Source organism: Apodemus sylvaticus, chromosome 19 (genome assembly GCF_947179515.1).
Source record: "Apodemus sylvaticus chromosome 19, mApoSyl1.1, whole genome shotgun sequence".
Lineage (NCBI taxonomy): Eukaryota > Metazoa > Chordata > Mammalia > Rodentia > Muridae > Apodemus > Apodemus sylvaticus.
The window spans coordinates 16,616,553-16,636,002 of NC_067490.1; the positions used below are offsets into that span (position 1 = coordinate 16,616,553).

The following is a 19,450-nucleotide window of genomic DNA, read 5'->3' on the forward strand; positions in this document are numbered from 1 at the left end:
CCATTAGTTTATATCTATATTTAGCTTGTGCAGAGGCCCGACCTGGATCCAGGGGTCCTCACTTTCAGTCTTTGTCTTATCCTTTGAGACGGAGATTCTCACTGAATTGGACGGTGCTTTGGCTGGCCTGGTGTGATAGTGACCTCTCAGCATCTACTGGTATCCCCTACCACCAACACAAGGGCTGAGGTTACAGGCATGCACAGCCATGCCTGGCTTTTCAAAGTGCAATTTAAATAGAAGCACTGTGCTGGTTACTTTTATGTTAATGCGACAGGAGCTAAAGTCCTCTGAGAGGAGGGACCCTCAATGGAGAACATGCCTCCATAAGATAAGACCCAGCTGAAGGGCATTTTCTTTCTTTTATTTTTATTAATTTATTTATTCATTTTACATCCTCATCATGCCTCTCCTCTCTCTTCCAAGCCCCGCCCTCACACCCCTCCTGCTATATAACCCATCTGTTTCTCAGTGAAGAGGAAGACCCCTGTGGGTAGCAACCAGTCCCGGAACACCCAGTCCCAGCAGGATTAAGCACATCCTGTCCCACTGAGGCCAGACAAAGCAGTCCAACTAGAGGAAGAGGAGGATCCACAGGGAGGCAGCAGAGTCAGAGACGTCCCCTGCTCCAATTGTAGGGACCACATAAAGACCAAGCTGCACATCTGCTACAAATGTGTAGGGGGCCTAGGGCCAGCTCCTGCATGTTCTCTGGTTGGTGGTTCAGTTTCTGTGAGCCCCCGTGCATTCAGGTTAGTTGACTCTGTTGGTCTTCTTGGGGTGACCTTGACCCCTCTGGCCACCTCAATTCTTTCTCCCACTCTTCCACAAGATTCCCCAAGCTTGGCCTGGTATCTCCGCATCTGCTTCCACCCGATGCTAGATGAAGCCTCTCAGGAGACAGTTATGGTAGGTTCCTGTCAGCAAGCGTGGCAGAGTATCATTAATAGTGTCAGGGGTTGGCTCTGTCACGTGGGATGGGTCTCAGGTTGGGTCAGTCACTGGTTGGCCATTCCAGTGGAGTCTCTGACTCCATCTTTCTCCCTGCATGTCTTGTAGGAAAGACAAATTATTTTATTTTATTTTATTTTATTATTTTTTTATTTTTTTTATTCGATATAATTTATTTACATTTCAAATGATTTCCCCTTTTCTAGTCCCCCACTCCCTGAAAGTCCCGTAACCCCCTTCTCTTCCCCTGTCCTCCCTCCCACCCCTTCCCATTTCCCCATTCTGGTTTTGCCCAATACTGTTTCACTGAGTCTTTCCAGAACCAGGGGCCACTCCTCCTTTCTTCTTGTATCTCATTTGATGTGTGGATTATGTTTTGGGTATTCCAGTTTTCTAGGTTAATAACCACTTAGTGAGTGCATACCATGATTTACCTTTTGAGTCTGGGTTACAGGAAAGACAAATTTTGAGTACATTCTATTCATGTCTTTTTTTGTGTCTGGATTCTTTTTTTTTTTTTTTTTAGACTTATTATTATATGTAGGTATTCTGTAGCTGTCTTCAGACACCCCAGAAGAGGGCGTCAGATCTCATTACAGATGGTTGTGAGCCACCATGTGGGTGCTGGGATTTGAACTCATGACCTTTGGAAGAGTAGTCAGTGCTCTTACCGCTGAGCTATCTCACCAGCTCCAGGAAGATATTTTCTAGTTCCATCTATTTGCCTGAAATTTTCATGATATCCTTGTTTTTAATATCTGAGTCATATTCTATTGTGTAAACGAACCACATTTTCTTTATTCATTCATTCTTTTTTTTAACAGATCTAGCCTCAAGTTCATTTGTAAAAACAGCATAGGACATTGGTCATCTGCAAATAGTGTGTGGGTAGGTGTGTCACAGCAGTGTGTCTGTCTTCACACTGGCAGAGCCTTTTCTATGGGGCCTTCACAGGGGCCTGGGCACCTTTGGGATTCTGAGCTGGACCTGAAGCCTGGGCCTTAGCTGGAGCTTTGGTCTCTGCCTTGGTTTGAGCCTTGGGCTTTGGCTGGCAGAGCCTACGCCGTTGGCCATCCATGTAGCTTAGAATCCACTTCCCAAGCTTGGGGTGAGTGAAGAAAGCCAGGCGGCTGAGTTAGCGGCTGGGGCCCTTTGGCATCTGGGCTTAATGGCCTGAGGCTTCATGAGGGCCTTGATGACCTCTGCTCATGCACTCACTGCCTTTGAATTGTTGGCCTGTGTCTTCTTCAGGCCTTTCTTGTTGTGCTTCCTGCCAAATCACATGTTCCTCAGGAACTCGGGGTTGACCCTCTTAAGAGAGTCGTATTTTTGTGACCAGGGTTTCTTGATGCCATTCCTGTGCCATATGTGGTACTGGTTGTGTGTGGTGTGGTTCTTGGACTTGGCCATGTCTGCACGGTAACCCGTGGCTCTTGCAGTGCCTGGGACCGGAAGAGAAAGAGAAAGACCTTCTTTATTTATTCTTCAGTTGAAGGACATTGACTGGATTGTTTCCAGTTTCTGGTTATTTTGAATAAAGCTGCTATGAACATAGTTGAGCAAGTATCCTTAAGGCATGGTGGAACATCTTTTGGGTATATTCCCTGGAGTGATATAGCTGGGTCTTGAGGCAGAAACTTCTGAGAAGCTGCCAAATTGATTTTCAAAGTGATGGCACAAATTTGCACTACCATCAGTGGAGGAGTGGTCCCCTTGATGCACATTCTCACCAACATGCGCTGTCACTTGAGTTTTTAATCTTAGCCGTTCTGATGGGTGTAAAGTCGGAATCTCAGTCATTTTGATTTGCATTTTTGCAGGGCATGTTCTTAATTAGTGATTGATGGGGAAGGGCCCAGCCTATTGTGGGAGAGGCCAACCCTGGCCTGGTGGTCCTGGATTCTATAAGAAAGCAGGCTGAGCAGGCCATGAGGAGCAAGCCAGTAAGCAGCACCCCTCCATGGGCTCTGCATCAGCTTCTGCCTCCAGGTTCCTGTTCTGCTTGAGTTCCTGTCCTCACTGCTTTTTGGTGATGAACTTTTTGGTGATGGAACTGTGAGTGAAATTAACCCTTTTTCTCCCCAAGTTGTTTTCGGTCATGGCTTTTCATCACACCAGTAGTAACTGTGTGACTAAGGCACACACAATAGTCCTCAGTCACCATTTTTTTTTAAATCTTCAGAGAGTCACCTAGATTCTCAGGTATATCATCTGCTTATTTTTTGTTCTTTCTAAAGTAATGCCACTCCCTAGAGACTAAGCATTCAAACATCTGAGCTCGTGGGAGTCATTCTTATTGAAATCGCCACAGAGACTTAGCTGTATCAAATCAATTCTAGTTGAAAAAAATAAGTCCCTAACCTGATAATCCAAAATCATAAATCCTACCAACCAAATATTCTTTTTTTCTTGTTGTTGTTTTTCATCGTAGAAAGTTGCATGCAGATGCTGTTACGACTAATCTCAGTTGTCAGTCTGAGTCAAAAACAAACCCTTTCTACCTTAAGTTGCTTTTTGTTAAGGCAGCAAAAAAGGTCAAGCAGGTGCTCAGCTAGAAAATATACTTACCAGACAAGCAGCTCCGTTGAAAAACAGCCCATTTGTGCTCACAAATAGCTATTTCTCTTTTCCTTCAGGTCCTGAAGGTGGGGAGCCTCTTGGTACTGTTGCTGATGGAGCAGGCTTTGAAATGCGTTGCTATGACTACCATGATTACAGTGCAGACTCCATCTTTGTCAGCTGGTGGTCTCCTGCAGCCACTTTAAGCTGATTGGCAGGCTGGAGTGCAGATTTGGGATGGGGTTGGGAGCATTTTTGCTGCTCGAAGGCATCAGCAGCCCCCCCCCCCTCCTGTGTTTTTTTTTTAGTGCCTTTATCCTGGGATTCCCTCCTGGTAGGGAAAGAGTCTGGAGTGGGAGTGGGAGTGGGAATCCTCCCTTTCAGGCTCCCGGGATTTAAGAAAGCAGCTTGGCTAGTAGTTGCCTCATAAATATTTTTAATATCATTTAAAGCAAGAGCAATTTTGATAGTATCTCATTAGCTAAAAAAAAAAATACTTTTTTTTTTTTAAATTAACTTTTGTGACTGTGAGCCTCGCCAGGAATGTCAATGCTTACGAACCTGTGTCACTGTAGACTTTTGGCTAGAGAAAAGGAAGCCCGTGATTTCTGATCCATGTTCCCTGTTACAGTGGGGCAGAGGGATAGACATAAATGGTCTGAGAGGATCCCATATAAAACCTGTTTATAACAGTAGGGTCAACTGGTGTCTTAGTGTTTCATCGTTGTGAAGAGATACCATGACCAAGGCAACCCTTATCAATCACAACATTTAGTTGGGGCTGACTGACAGGTTCAGAGGTTCAGTCCATTATCATCATAGTGAGAAACATGGCAGCATCCAGGCAGGCATGGTGCTGGAGGTGCTGAGAGTTCTACATCTTCATCTGCAGGCAGCAGGAGACTGTGCCACAATAGGTGTACCTTGTGCATAGGAGACCTCAAAGCCCATCTCCCCAGTGACATGCTCCAACAAGGCCACGCCTCCTAATAATGCTCTCCCTATGGGTCAAGCATTCAAACACATGATTGTATGGGGTCCTACCTATTCAAACCACCACAACTGCCTAGCCAGATATATCTGTACCTTAATATACTTATTAAGATAAAAAAAAAAAAAGTACTGTCAGAATGAACAGAAGTGGTAAAAAGGAAAGGAGTGAGTTGGCACCAGCACTTGCCTCAGAAATATCTGTGCCGACCTCTTGAAGTGCCAGGGGAAGAAAGAGTAGGCTTCCGCTTTAGTGACACTGTGGCAGTGAGTGCCAAGCTTTGGCTTGGTGGCAGTGGTGGCCTCCCCTCTACATTATGACTGCAGATCTGGAGCCAAGCACTAATGGTGACAGGACTCACAAATAACAGAGTAGATTTAAGGAGTCCCAGGTAACGGTCATGCTCCCCAGGGTAAAGGTGGTGCTCCCCTGGGTAAAGGTCATGTTCCCCCTGGTAAAGGCAGTGCTCCCCAGGGTAAAGACTGTGCTTCCCAGGATAAAGGTGGTGCTCCCCTGGGTAAAGGTGGTGCTCCCCTGGGTAAAGGTGGTACTCGCCAGGGTAAACGTGATGCTCCCCAGGATAAAGGTGGTGCTCCACTGGGTAAAGGTGGTGCTCCACTGGGTAAAGGTCATGCTCCACAGGCTGTTCACAATGGGGACACTTGTCAAAAACAGAGTAACTTAAGTATAGGCTTCTAGGGGAAGTCAACTTGAAAAATTTATTTTGATGGATATGGTAACTCTTTCTTGGGGCATCTGCAGGACCAAGACTGGGCTAAGGGAAGTAGAATCGAGACATATAAGATAAAGAAGTGTGGCTCTCCTCAGCAGGGAGAGGAAGGATAGGCACTTCTAGCCGGACTCACCCTGTTTGATTTAGTCTAGGGTTAGTTCCTGCATAGTAGATTTTCGTTCTACCTTTTGTTGTTATATCTTCTGTTATTTTACTTTTGAGATTATAATATAATTATATGATTTCCTCCCACCAAACCCTCCAATACACCCTCTCCTTTCTCTTAAATTCATGGCCTCCTTTTCAGTAATTGTTGATATATATATATGATGTATGTATATATGTATATATGCATTTATGTATATACGTGTGTATGTATATATGATGTATGTATATATGTATATCTGTATATATGTATATATGTATACGCACACATCATATATACACATACATATGTACATACATATATAATACATGTATATATTATATACATAATATATGTGTGTATTATATATGTATATGTATATGTGAAAAATATTGACATGCCTGAAAGATCAGAGATATATATATATCAACACTGAAATATATATATATATATATATACACATATATATGTATATATGCATATATGTTACTTGTAAGTGTATGCTTTCAGAGCTGACCATTTGATACTGGATAAATAATTAGCATTGCTCTTCCCTGGGGAAGACTCTTTCTCCCGCTCTCAGCAGTCCACAGTTGCCTGTAGCTCTGTTGGGGCTGAGGACTGTCAGTCTTTCCCACGCCCATGGACTGTTGGTCTTTCCCACGCCCGTGGCTCTGGGTGTCCTCGTTCAGCTCACATTTGGGCAGACCTTGGTGAGACTTTATAACTACAGTTTCTGACATCCTAGGAGACACAATCTCACAGCACGCTCACTCCCTGGTCCTCTGGCCCTGACACTTTTCTGTCCTCTCTTAGGAAGTAGGTTTGCCTCCTGTCTTCAGGATTTTAAAAAATGAGATGCATTCTCTAGGATAAAAACAACTCTCAAGTTTTTTTCTCTCCCTCTACCCTTTTAAAGACAAATCAGCAGGTCCAGAGGGAGATGGGAGTCTGAAAACTATTACTGCACCTGGAAGATCAGATTTGCCTTTCAGTGTTAGTTGGATCCTTTTAATTGAGCCTTTGAGGAGATGGTGTGACAGAGAGATGACTCAGAGGCAAAGCTGGGACTGAGGAACATTCCTGACCCATAGCTCCATGGTCCAGGGTTAGAAGTCAGTTTATGTACCTAGTAGCCTCTGGGTCCTAGAGTTGCGCTCTCTCTCTCTCTCTCTCTCTCTCCCTCCCTCCCTCCCTCCCTCCTTCCCTCCGTCCCTCCCTCCCTCCCCATGTGTGTGTGCATGTGTGTGTACAAGACCAGGTGTTCAGTAACTGCACCCCAGCTTAGTGAAAATGACATTCTTAGAGCGTTATATATTAAACACTGCCAGCAGACAGTTTATACAGAGTCCAACATTTTATGGTCTTCTACTTTTTAAGAAAACATACAAGTGTGCAGGCTAGATGTATTTAAAAACAATCTCCTTTTAGTTTAGTTTGAAAGAGGTCTCCCCTTACCACAATCGCTCAGATGCCACTGGGGTCTTGGGCCAAGCACACCAACTTATGTAATCAGGAATTTAAAATCTCTCTCTCTCTCTCTCTCTCATATACACACATACCTTTGAGCATCACCAAATGAGCTTATGAAGTTAGGTGAAAACTTACACTTTCCACTCATCTCCCCGCCCCCCCCCCCCCCCAGATGAGTTCAATGTCACCTTTCGGTTTGCCCATGAATGAAGGCAATTCGTTGGTTCCATTGGGCTTCCCTACATCATTTCTGGTCTACAGAAGGTGCATTTCTTAGAAGACCTTGGTGTAGATGGATCTGAATAGGAAGTCCTCCCCTATTAGGAAAACTCAGCTTTTTTGGCGCTACTAATCCCTGAGCTGCGTGGTCAACCTTATTCACACACTGCTTGCTTGGACTGCTTATGTTATCCAGGAAGTTATGAAACTAGCTCCCTCTTCCCCCAAAATGGGTGTGTGCATCTTGTTCTGTATGTTTAGGGGTCAGACTGAAGAAGAGTCTAGAAACTGAAGATGGGACTTACCCCGAGTTTTCCAAGCACCCCACAAACAGGGGGGGGGGGCTCTAAGACAAGACAATGCCCCCACATTTATGTGAAGGGTTAGTAACTGCTATGTTAGAATTGTATAACTTTTAAAGTAAATGAATACAATTTTTAAAAACCCACATATTATCGAGGGGATAGCTAACAGTGTGGATGATAAAGAAAATCACTTCGGCGTGGTAACAAGCTTGCTTCTATACTGAGGACGAAATCACATCTCTGAGAGTGTGACAGAAGTTTCCCTAATGTGTATAATGAAATCGATCATTGTTAGTGCAACTAAATTTTTAACAATAGTGTATAAGGATGTGCTTGCTATATTTAAAGTCCCTATAAGAATTGGTCACTCCTGGGTGGCTGCGTGGCGTTTTAGCTTGCAGTGAGTTCTGGAAATTCAGCTTATTCATTTTAATTTGTAGGATGGCTTGGCTTTCTTCTCTGAAGATTAATATTTAGTCAAACTCGCTGATGCCTGTCATAATTTGTCACTGCTGGTGTTTGAGAGAAGGATCTGGGGGTCTTGATTTAATTAAAAACCTTTATGTCTGACAGTAGAAATGAAAGCTGTCAGCTGTCTTCCTCTGGACATACATAAGAATGGACCAGTGGCACGTGGTGTGTGCTACAGTTATGGACTGCTTAGATTTCAGAGTCTCCAGAGCGTGAAAGACAGCAGACAGAATCCCCTTTTGTATATAAAAAAATTCCTTTTATAAAAATTTTGTTTGTGGTTGTTTTGTCTATAGCTTTGTCTTACAGTGCCCAAGTGGGCTAGAGGAGGGTATTGAATCCCAGCAACTAAAGTTTTAGGGGGTATTGAACCACCATGTGAGTGCTGAGAATCGAACCCAGGTCCTCTACATAAGCAGCCAGTGTTCTTATCCCCTGAGCCATCTCAGAGTTCCTCTGGCTGTCCACAGGGGGACTCTCAACAGTCCACACCTGGTACTTTTGTCTGCTCTTTGCCATTTGATTGGTTTAGCTCTCGCCATTACGATGCTGTTATATGGCCAGCCAATTTCCCCTTCTGATGACCTATATCTATAAAACCCTACTATATTTTAAAGCTAGGAAACCAGGGATCATTACACCTATACTAGGCCTTCTGGATTTGTGGATTCCACCAACTTTGAACTGAATGATGCTTGTAAAAATTACATCTGTTCTGAATAGGACCAGACATTCTTGCTTGTCATCAATCCACAAACAATAGAGATACTTACAGTATGTTAGGTACACGAAATAACAGATGACTTAATGTGGAAGGTAACTGTGTGTAGATTCTACTACACAAGGAATGTGCATTTTTATATTGGAGTATTGAACATCCATGGGCTCGGGTATCTGCGAGGACCCCGATACCCATTCTTCATGGATACTGAGGGATGACGGGCGTTTATGTATTTGTGGAGATGCTGGACAGAGCTCTGCATGTAGTCATACCAGACTTAGAAGTTTCACAACTGGCCATGGGTTTCTCTGAACATTTTTATTTATGTAGTGATTTGTAACAGTTGAGATTGAAGCTTGGTCTATGGTCATGTTGCTGGGAACCCCTTAGGAATTGGTTTTGTTTTGTAAGCTGTGGTAACAAAACGAATGTGTAACAGGTCTGTACACCACGGGCTGTGTGTTGACGTTCTGTGTAGATTTTCCCTGTCCTTTGTTCAAACTCTGGCAACTGTAGCCCTGGCCACCTGATGCTAATTTGCTTATGATGATAACTCAATTCTTCTCACAATGCATGCACATTGTGTGTTTGAAAGTAGGGTTGGAATGCCTTATGGTGTGACAATTATCCTCAGCCATCCCTGGGTTACTCCATTAATGAAGCATTGAGGAGTTGTCTGTTAAGCCTGAGTTACTTCGGTATTGGTGAGGGGATAGTCTCAGATGTGGGAATTTCTGAGTGGCCTCCTGGTATGTGGCGTTCTTCTCCTCCTTCAGCTTATATATATATATATATGTATATATATATACATATATATATATATATATATGTATGTATAATATGAAGCACATATAAGAAGGGGGTGTATGACAACTATGAATGCAAGAGACAGTGGTGGCTATGAAGATACAGAAGAATGGAAGGGTCTTCTTGGTTTAAAATAAAACTAGAAGAACCCACTGTGTGTGTGTGAGGTAGTATATATGTGTGTATATGTATGCATATTATGGACACATGTATATCTATGTATATTGTATATGCATGTGTATATATATGTATATATGTATATAGTATGTATGTATATATCTATATATGTACATATATGTATGTATATGCACGTGTGTATGTGTGCACATATATGCAGTGTATATATACACATATATATGTATATGTATAGGATATATAAATAATGTCCTACCAAAGTAAACATCTTAAGCTTTCAGACACCCCTCCACCCCTCAGGGGAGAGTTTACTGCATCCTCCTCATTTCTTGCTTGGCTTCCTTCATGGTGGCATGATTAAAACCAACTCTCATGTCCTGTATGACATAACCAAGAAAACACCCCACCTCCTTCATGAGGGTAAACTGCTTCCCTATTGATACGAGGGCCGTATATTGCAGATGAGCTGCTCTTTCTGAGAAGCAGGCTGTAGGTGGCCCCCATCTGGTAGCCATTGGGTGAGCGTTCAATGGATTAGAGGAGAAGGTTCCAGTTAGGGAGTCCAGTGTTCCTTTCCTGGCTGGAGAATGCAGATTTCAAGTAAAGTCAGCGTAAACTGCACTTGCCTTGGGTTGATCTCAGGTGCTGATTACTCTGGCCTGGGAAGACTCTGCTGAAATAAACATGTCAGTAGACTGGCTGTTTGGGGTTTGGCATGGGATCCCTTCACCTGCAACATATTATCCCGTAATTACCACAAACCTGCAAAACGTGTAGGTTTGTGATGCCCCTTCACTTGTGGCATACAAATTGGAAACTTGCTGGAGACCTGAAATCTGTGATGAACATTGCAGACAGGACTGGGAATTGTTTTTGTAGAACTTGATGAGATGGTGTTTGCTCATTTTGGCCTAGCTTTAGCAGTCTATTTTAGGCTGATAAAATTATATAAACAGTTTGTTGTAAATCTCTGAAATTAAAAGAAAAGTGGTGGAAATTTCCCAAAAGGTAAAAATTTTCCAACATAAACAGTACCATCACTTCCCACCTAAATCTTTCTTTACCCCCAACTACAGCCCAACAAAGACACGTAATTTCGTATTTATTAAGGATACTTAAAGAAAAAGGAAACATTAGTTCAGGAGGATGGAATGCTCTGCTCTTTTAATTTGCATCCCTGATACTGTCAACTATCCAGCTGAGTGGATATGCTAATAAACTCCCTCACCATCAGAGAACCTTTTTAAGATTTTTTTTTTTTTGCAATGAATAGTGATTAATACAAAGACCTACAACTTGTTAGCTTGCAGAGAACAAGAGACAGCAGAGTGTACTTCTCTTCATGGGACGTCTACACCTCACATCCTTCCTCCAGGGCTCAATCATCATTGAGGAAGAGGTGGCACAGAGGCTGTAAGAAGCAGAAATATCTGATGTCTGTGCTCAAACAGTATTTGCTGGGCATGGCAGGACTGTTGTCCACATAAACCCATAGCGGCTGTGGCTGCACGCACACACTCTGTACAGGGTCAAGCCAGGCAGTGTCACACTGTCAATTCTAGGGGTGGGGGTGGGGCTAATGGAATCCCTGCCCTAGCTGAGGAGCTCTTGGGAATCGCAGGTGGGGAAGGGCTCACTTAGTCTTTTCTTCAGGGATGCAGCCCCTGAAAGGCTGCCCAGGCCCCCATAGGTGGCCCTCCATGGACACATAGGCAGTGCTAAAAGGAATCAGAGGTTTTAAATATAGAGAGCACATGAACTTGGGAGGAAGGAGGTGATGGGATAGAGGAGAAATTGAAGGGTTGCTCAAAACACACATGTATATATAAAATTCTCAGTCAATAGAAAAGGGCTGGAGAGATGGCTCAGGGGGTTAAGAGCACTGACTGATCTTCCAGAGGTCCTGAGTTCAATTCCCAGCCACCACATGCGGGCTCACAACCATCTGTAACAGGGACCTGATGCCCTGTTCTGGTGTGTCTGAAGACAGCTATAGTGTACTCATATAAATAAAATAAATAAATCTTTAAAAAATATAGAAAAGTAGAATAAAAAGTGCACCTATGAAGTAGGAGGTGAAGACAAGTAGTTTTGTATATTTGTAGCATGCCCTCTCCCTATTTTAGTTGCTTCCTAGTGAAAGTTGATAGTCTTAGCAATAGTATTTTCTGCTATAAATATTTGATACCAATCCAATCTGATAGTAGCATAATCATTGAGTTGTGACTCAGTTATTCATATTCTGTAAGTCATGAACACAGCAAGTCTCATTAACAGAAACTTAAAAGTTACTTATTCAGATGGTTATGTTGCAATTCTGGGTGTCAATCTTTGGACATAGCTGAGGTCACCAGCTATGGATGTCTCTGGCTACATCTACAGCCATCTTGTGATGTATGTGGACAGTCAGGAACAGGGTGGACTTTTCAAGATCTCTTCTGATGTCGTAATATAGAAGATTTCTATATGTTATACGGGAGCTAAAATTAATTAGAAAAAAATCCTTTAGATCTTCATGGTGTGCTGGCTGTGATGTTGTTGCATTCTTGTAATCCTAGGAGCCTACAACTTGAGGGGCTGAGGCAGAGGATTGCGAATTTGAAGCCAGCCTGGGCTACATATAGAAACACTGTCTCAAAAATATTACCTAAGGAGCAATTTAAGGTTTACATTTAAGGAACAATTTAAGATTATTCATAGTTTGATGTTTATTCTTTGAGTTTGGGTTTGAAGAAGGTGGAAATAAGCAATATTAAGATTTTAAGACCCTATCTCTTAGGGGCTCCAGAGATGGCTCAGATGGTAAAGTGCCTGCCACTCAAGTCTGAGGACCTGAGTTCAAAGCCCCAGCACCCAAGTAGAAAGCTGACTCTAATGGCCTGCATCTGTAACCTCAGTGCCCTCAGGCTGTAGAAAAGAGCATCCTTGGACTTTATTGGCCAGAAACAATTCGTAAATCCATGATTTCCAGGCTTAATGAGAGATCCTGTCTCAAGAAATAAGGCAGAGGGGCCAGCAAATTAGCTCAGCAGGCAGAGGTGCTTGTGGTCAAGTCTGATGACTTGAGTTCAGTCCCTGCATGCAGATGATAGAAGGAAAGAGACAACTCCTAAAATTATCATCTGACCTCCAGACACTCACTGTAATGTGTCCACCACACTCCGCATCCTATGCACATGAATGCAGTAAACAAACAAAAAAGATGAAGATTGATAGATGACATTTGCTGCTGACCTTTGGCCTCCGCATGCATGTGGTACAGAGTCTATCTAGAACTTGCTTCCAGGTTTTTCCCCCTTCGGTGCAGAGAGCAGTCTTTTTCTTTTTGTCTGAGATTTTTGTGGCTTGGCATACTTCTGTATTCTGTAACTTAGCTGACACACCGGTATTTATAGTTTTATTTCCATAAGGCGTTTTAGGCTATGTCTCAACTTTGAGGTCACTTGTCACCCAGCTGGGGACATCAACATCTCCTGGGAGAGAGGTGGTCACAATTAGCCACTTAATCCAATTAGCCCACGGATGGAAATCGAACATTTTAGACAGAGTATTGACTTACATGTGAACCAAGGCTCACAGCAGGTTTCTGGGAAGCGACTTCCTGGTAATAACTAAATGACCTTAGGAAACACACAAGACCCTCTTATTAAAGCGAAGTAGGTGCCTCCACCCACTATGAAGCCGCAAGATTTTCTTCCTAGTCCCATAATTTAAAAGGATACTTTTTTTTAGTGTTTATAGAAGGTAAGGTGAAGTCAGCGGTTTGTTCTCTGGGCTTTGGTTGTGGTGGCACGTAGAAACTAGAACAGCAGAAGTCACAGAAACAGCCAACCAACCATAGAAGAAAACCTAGAACCAATTTTTGTTTTTTTCTGGAGGTCACTTCAGAAATTGTCTTTTTCCTCCAGAGACTGCGAAGGTCATTTTCTTCTTGGGGGCTTTATATGGTGTCTTTCCTTTCCATATCTTTCCAATTTCACCTCTTCTGCCCCCCACCCCCCACCCTTTGGTCCATTTCGGAAACCTTTTTGCATAGCTTGCTGCATGTGCATCCTTTGAGCTGTTTCTTGTGCTGGTGTCAGCTCCATCTCTGTGGCTCTTCCCTGCACTGTGCTTAAGGAGGCTAGACTTCCTGAACCCCTTTTCCCCTCCCCCTCCCCCTCCCAAATCTCTTCCCCCTTCCCCCACTCCTAGCTTTCCCTGATTCCAACTCTACTGGGACACACTTACCCTGCCATCCTAACTGATAAGCTCTTGAGGGAAAACTTCTGACTCTGGAAGCAAAATAAGTTACTCCATCCTGCTATAGCTTCTCACCTGGTCATGAGTTATTAAGGCCGACACACAGCTCGTGACAGTCACACGAGCCTGAAGGTCTTGGTCTGTGCCATGTCTTCAAGTCTGTTTGGGGCTTATCCATATATGCAGATGGTAGGAGACCAGATCCTTCCTCACAGCACCAGTTGAGACTCAAAGCCTCTCTTGTGTTGACCAATGCTCTCCCACATGTCCTTTTGAATCCCCTCCCCCCAAGCATTCCTCCCATGTGAGAGACTGTGTCTGTGCCATTTCTCAGCTAGCTGATTCCTTAGAGCCATCAGCATCAGTAAGCATTTACTGCATCAGGGTTCCATCCATCTTTGAAAGTCCCCGTGACTGCTTTAGCAGTAGATACTACAAATAATGGATGGGAAATGAGAGTAACTTGCCCTGAATGGTGTGGATGAACTTTGCTGAGAATGGCGCCTCACTCCAGATAGGTAACTAGGTCAGAGCATAACCAGAGTCAGTTGCCTAAACATACCTGGTGCTTGCTGTGTGCTGGGCAGCGAGCACAATTTCTGTCTTTCAGCCTGTGAACTTGTAACTCGCTTGACATCAGGATAAGAGAGAAGGGTAAAGTAAAGAGTAAAGAGTTGGGGTGAGTTCTAACTGGGTGACGGAAGGATGGGAAGAATCCTTGAGTAGGTGATGAGTGAAGGCTCAGAGTGGGGAGGAGCCTGTGGTTCAGTGTGAGAGCCTGGACCAGAACATTTTGGAAGAGAGATCAGTAGATTCCCAGGTCCTAAAGTGGCGAGGCAGGGAGGGCACATCATCTACTGGGCAGCTGTAGTAGGGGCAGTTGAAAAGGAAAGTATTTTTTATTTATTCATTTATTTTTTGAAAAGGTTTGCTGTGGTTATACTTAGGAATATATGTATGTGTATATATATATGGAATATATATGGATATACATATATATGTGTATGGATATATGTATATCCATACATATCTACACACACACACACACACACACACACACACACACACACACATCTCCATAGCTCCATATATGGACATAAAAACAGAAAAATAGTAATCACAAAACCAGAAAAGAAAGATTTGCTTTTTTGTTTTGTGTATAGACGTTTACCTTGTTTGAGCAGTGCTCACAGAGATCAACAGAGGGCGTCATATCCCCTACGATTGGAGTTGCAGATGGCTGTGTGCTGCCACGTGGGTGCTGGGAACAGAACTCAGGTCCTCAGTAGGAACAGCAAGTGCTCTTAACCACTGAGACATCCTTCCTTTTTTATTTTAATTTTTTAATTATTCCCTTAGAGAGAGTTGGACTTGGTTGCCACATTCTGTAATCCCAGAAGTTGGGAAACTGAAGGCATGAATAAGGAAGATTTGAGGTCAGTGTAGGTAAGACCTTGTCTCAAAACAACAATCAAAAAACTAAAATAAGCCTCCAAAAAACAAAAACAGCCTTCATTCTAATCTGCCCTCTGAACAAATCCACCCCAACCAAAACAACACCTAAACCCAAAACCAATAACATAGAGTTGATCAAATGAATAGTGACATCAACTCAGCTAATTAGCAATGGTGAGGCAGTCAGGGACCAGGTCTTAGAGGGTAAGGGTGAGAGGCTCCCATTTTTCTTCTGGATTAGATTAGTATATAGACCAAGCAAGGGCAGTGGGGGCTTGGTTTCTGTTTTGTTGCTTTCAAATAGAAATATTTTCTAAGAAAAACAGCAATTGGGCCAAGCGACCAGTAAGCACTACAAACAAGTCAGCGGCAGCATACAAGTGACATTTGACCTCAGCATCGGGGACACAGTGGGGCTCTGGAGCATCTGAGGGCCCATTGGCCCAGCACACAGCAGGCAATTGTTGTCCCTGCCAGCCAAATGCTGTCATGAATTCCTTGTGCCGAATCCACCAGCTTTTCCAGAAAATCAGAGATTGGAATCACTATGCCAGGTTCTTGGATCTTCAAATGTTGGCCCAACCCCTAACACCCCCCCCCCCAACAGCAGACAGAACCCATGGGTGGGCTGCCAGCTTAAGACATTTGCTGAGAGCTGTTGGGTGAATGAATGAAGGAATGAAGGAGACCTACCTCAACCATTTAGTCTCATGTCTGATACACAAGCTGGAGAACGAAATTAGTGTTAGTTGTGTTCTTAGTACATTCAGTTGTCATCAGAGTTGATTTGTTTAGTTAACCCTAAATGCATATTAGTAAATAAGTCTCATCTTGCCTTTTCTGCAACCGGAGTCTTGCTCTAAGTAATTGTTGGCTGTCCTTTGTTGCTAGACCTAGAAAATTGCTTGGTGTTAGTTTGTTGCATTTTCCATTCTTGTTAGTTTGCTGCAGAGTTAGTTTTCTATTGGTGTTACAAAGTGAACAGTCCCGTTGGCAAGGAAGGAAGGAAGGAAGGAAGGAAGGAAGGAAGGAAGGCTGTTTTGTCTTGGAGACTCTGATTCCTTTAGGATTACTTGTTGGCTTCACTTGTGCTGTCATCTGTGGCTTCTGCCTCATCATTGCCACCTCCACTTTCGATGCCTGCTGCCTGTCCTCCCTCACGCTATGTGCTAGGGTCTCTTGGGTTCCATTCCCTCTGCTGGTATTATCTGCGTATATGAGTGGTTAGAACTATAGCATAAACACTATCTTGGCCCATGGGAGGGATGACGGGAAATGGAGCGTTCTGAAGGGAATGCTGTGTTTAAAAGCATTTCATCAGCTTTAATGAAATACAAATGTGTTGGGGGAGGGAGGGAAGGAGGGATGGAGGAAGAGAGAGATGTGCTTCATCTGGGGGGATGGGAGGAAATCTTCATTTAGTATGGCTTAACTCACAGTTTTGTATTACAAGAGTCATGTCTGGTATATAGATGATGCTCTTGGGTGAATTTTATTCAGCACAAAGCATCTCTGATGGTCCTGGCAGCAAGTTGGGTTAATTACTTGTCCATGTCTTTTTAGCTCTTGTTTCTGTTAAAATTCTGGACTCAGGGAGAGAACAGCACAGACTTGGCTACTCTCAATAGATTGAGGGCTTAGAAAAACACGTCCCCTCGTCTCCCCCGAGCTTTCCAAAAGATGTTTGCATTGTTTTAAGCTGAGCTCATCTTGTTGTGTCAGCACAAAGCTAGAAACATGAAAATAAGAAAAAATTTTTTTGAACGTGTGAAAATCTTATCTGTAAATACAAGGTCTTAATTGAGTCAATATTTTTTTCTCTTGATTCCCAACTCAGATCATGGAGGAGACCAACACCCAGATTGCATGGCCGTCCAAACTGAAGATTGGGGCCAAATCCAAGAAAGGTAAATTTGGGAGGGGAAGTAGGTATGTTCAAAAAGTGAGTTTCTGGGGTTGCTGGAACGATAACCCTCGGCTCTGTTCACCTTTGTCCTCAAGTGCTTGTCAAGTAGCTGTGTCTGGGGAGGCTTTCATGATTAAAATATATATAGGTGGCTTTGTGACAGCAGAAAAAAATGTTTAAATAATAGTATTATAATAAAAATGTTACCGAAATGGACTTCACAGTAACCTGGGATCTGAAGGATGTCTTTCGGATCAGTGGCCACAAGGAATGGCAGTTCTACATAGCTTGTGTTTCCCTTGTCTAGACTAAGGTGTTTTTGTTGTTGTTGTTGGTGGTGGTGGTGGTGGTGGTAGTAGTAGTGTTTTTTTCATTTTGGGGTTTTTTTTTTTTTTTTTGCTTGTTTTGTTTTTGTTTCTAGTTTTTAGTTTTTTTGTTTTTTGTTTTGTCATGGTCTAGATTTAAGAGCTGTTGTGTAATACCGTGCCCTTCTTCCTTGTGAATGAGCCGTAGACTTCCTCCTTTCTCAAATGAATCTTTTCCGTCTATCTGACAGTATTAGACCAACCACATTTTAGACTGGACATTTCCCTGCCTTATACATACAACTGCCTAAGTGTAGATGGTCAGAGATGGAAGGAACACTGACTTATTTCGCTTTTTTTTTTTTTAATTCTATGCTATTCTCAAATGTGACTTTCCAGTATGTGTTTTAAGAATATATATTATATATTATATTTATATATCAACATTTATTTTTATATTATGTATTATATTTATATAAATATAAATATATTGTAAATATATGAATATACTATATATAGAAGTATATTATATACTATATACTATGTATATATATGAGTATATATAATTTTTCAAATATACTGTAGTTTCAGCAATCCTGCTGTGTATATTTAATGAAGAATACAAATTTCTATAGCCATCAGAGGAATAATGCAAATGCCACCAAACAGTCCAACATATAGGATTCCCGCAAGCTGAGTCACATCGTGTGGTCTGCCCTTTGTCTTGTTGTCTGCCCTTTGTCGTCTTGCTGCTGTTGAGTTTGTCTTCCTGCTCCACCTTCTGCGACCATATTGCTAAATGACATTTTAACTTGGCACAGGCGTTTAGTGTCCTTTCATGTTTTAGTCTAGATTTCTTTCCGTCTCACTTTGTGTTCCCATCTTGTAGAATAGAAGTAATATTACAGAGTGATGTGTTAGTGTGTGTGTATCTGTGTCTGAGTGTTTTTAACTAGATGAGGCATGCCTATAGAAACTTTAGTCTTCTTACTTTTTATTTAGCTCATGGTGACAAGGAATTGGGACCCCCTAGTTTTTTTTTTTAAGATTTATTTTATGTATATGAGTACACTATGATTGCCTTCAGACACCCCAGAAGAGCTCATCAGAACCCATTACAGATGGTCGTGAGCCACCATGGGGTTGCTGGGAATTGAACTCAGGACCTCTGGAAGACAAACCAGTGTTCTTAACTGCTGAGCCATCTCTCCAGCCTGGGATAGTTTTAATGTGTTGAAATCAGACAGGTCTCCTTTTCATGTGTGGTTCCAAGCCTTTGTGTAAGCTGTGTAGGTGCTCAAGACACTAGAGAAGATGCTCCTATCTTAATTAATTGAGACCTCTTGTCATGTATCTGGCTGTCTTGTCATCACTGTGCAGCAGAAGAGACCAGTGGTTCACCTGTATTCTGTTTGACTGTTAAAAAAAAAAAAATCCCTGGTTGACTAAGTAGGTAAATTGAAATGTAAACATACCCTGGGTCCCATTCCCTGTTATTGGATGTTTTACTTAAGAAATGAAATTAACTGCATTTCTGCCTTAATAAGAATGAAATTTAACAGTCCCCAGTGGAAATCCATAGTGGAGAAGTATGACTGTTAGGACAGTTTGGGATGATCTCAGATGTCCTATTCTTGTAACCATGGTGATTGATCTTTTCCCCCATTTTCATGAAAAACTGTTGATACATTTTGCTATTGGTATTATTATTGTTGTTGTTGTTGTTGTTGAAAATGTGGTTTGGACTTTAGAGAGTTAGGGACTGTGGGGATGGGCAGGGTCGTGTCATAGTTTCGGAATGGCTTCTGTCACTGGCACGCTTGGCTCTCTGGGATGCTCAGCTGGCCTGCACATCTTGATGATTTAGCATGCTTCACAGCGTCAACAGCTTCAGCAGTGTGCCCAAGAGGATTTGGGTCAATTTTCGCCTGGCTGATGTGAACCTCTGGATTTTTGATTAAGAATTGGTCCCTGCAGGTTCAGGTCTCACCCACTTCGTTTTACTTTTTTGTTATTTATGAAGTACTCTGAT

The 19,450-nt window shown here is 42.6% G+C and overlaps 1 protein-coding gene across 3 annotated transcripts in view; it reads left to right on the forward strand.

Moving 5' to 3' along the window:
* Positions 1-19,450, forward strand: part of Bicc1 (BicC family RNA binding protein 1) — a 227,704-nt gene that overhangs the window by 111,528 nt on the left and 96,726 nt on the right. For all 3 annotated transcript variants that reach the window (XM_052163406.1, XM_052163408.1, XM_052163409.1), the window contains exon 3: positions 17,045-17,114. In XM_052163406.1, the coding sequence (XP_052019366.1) occupies positions 17,045-17,114 (70 nt within the window). The remainder of the gene's footprint in view (positions 1-17,044; positions 17,115-19,450) is intronic.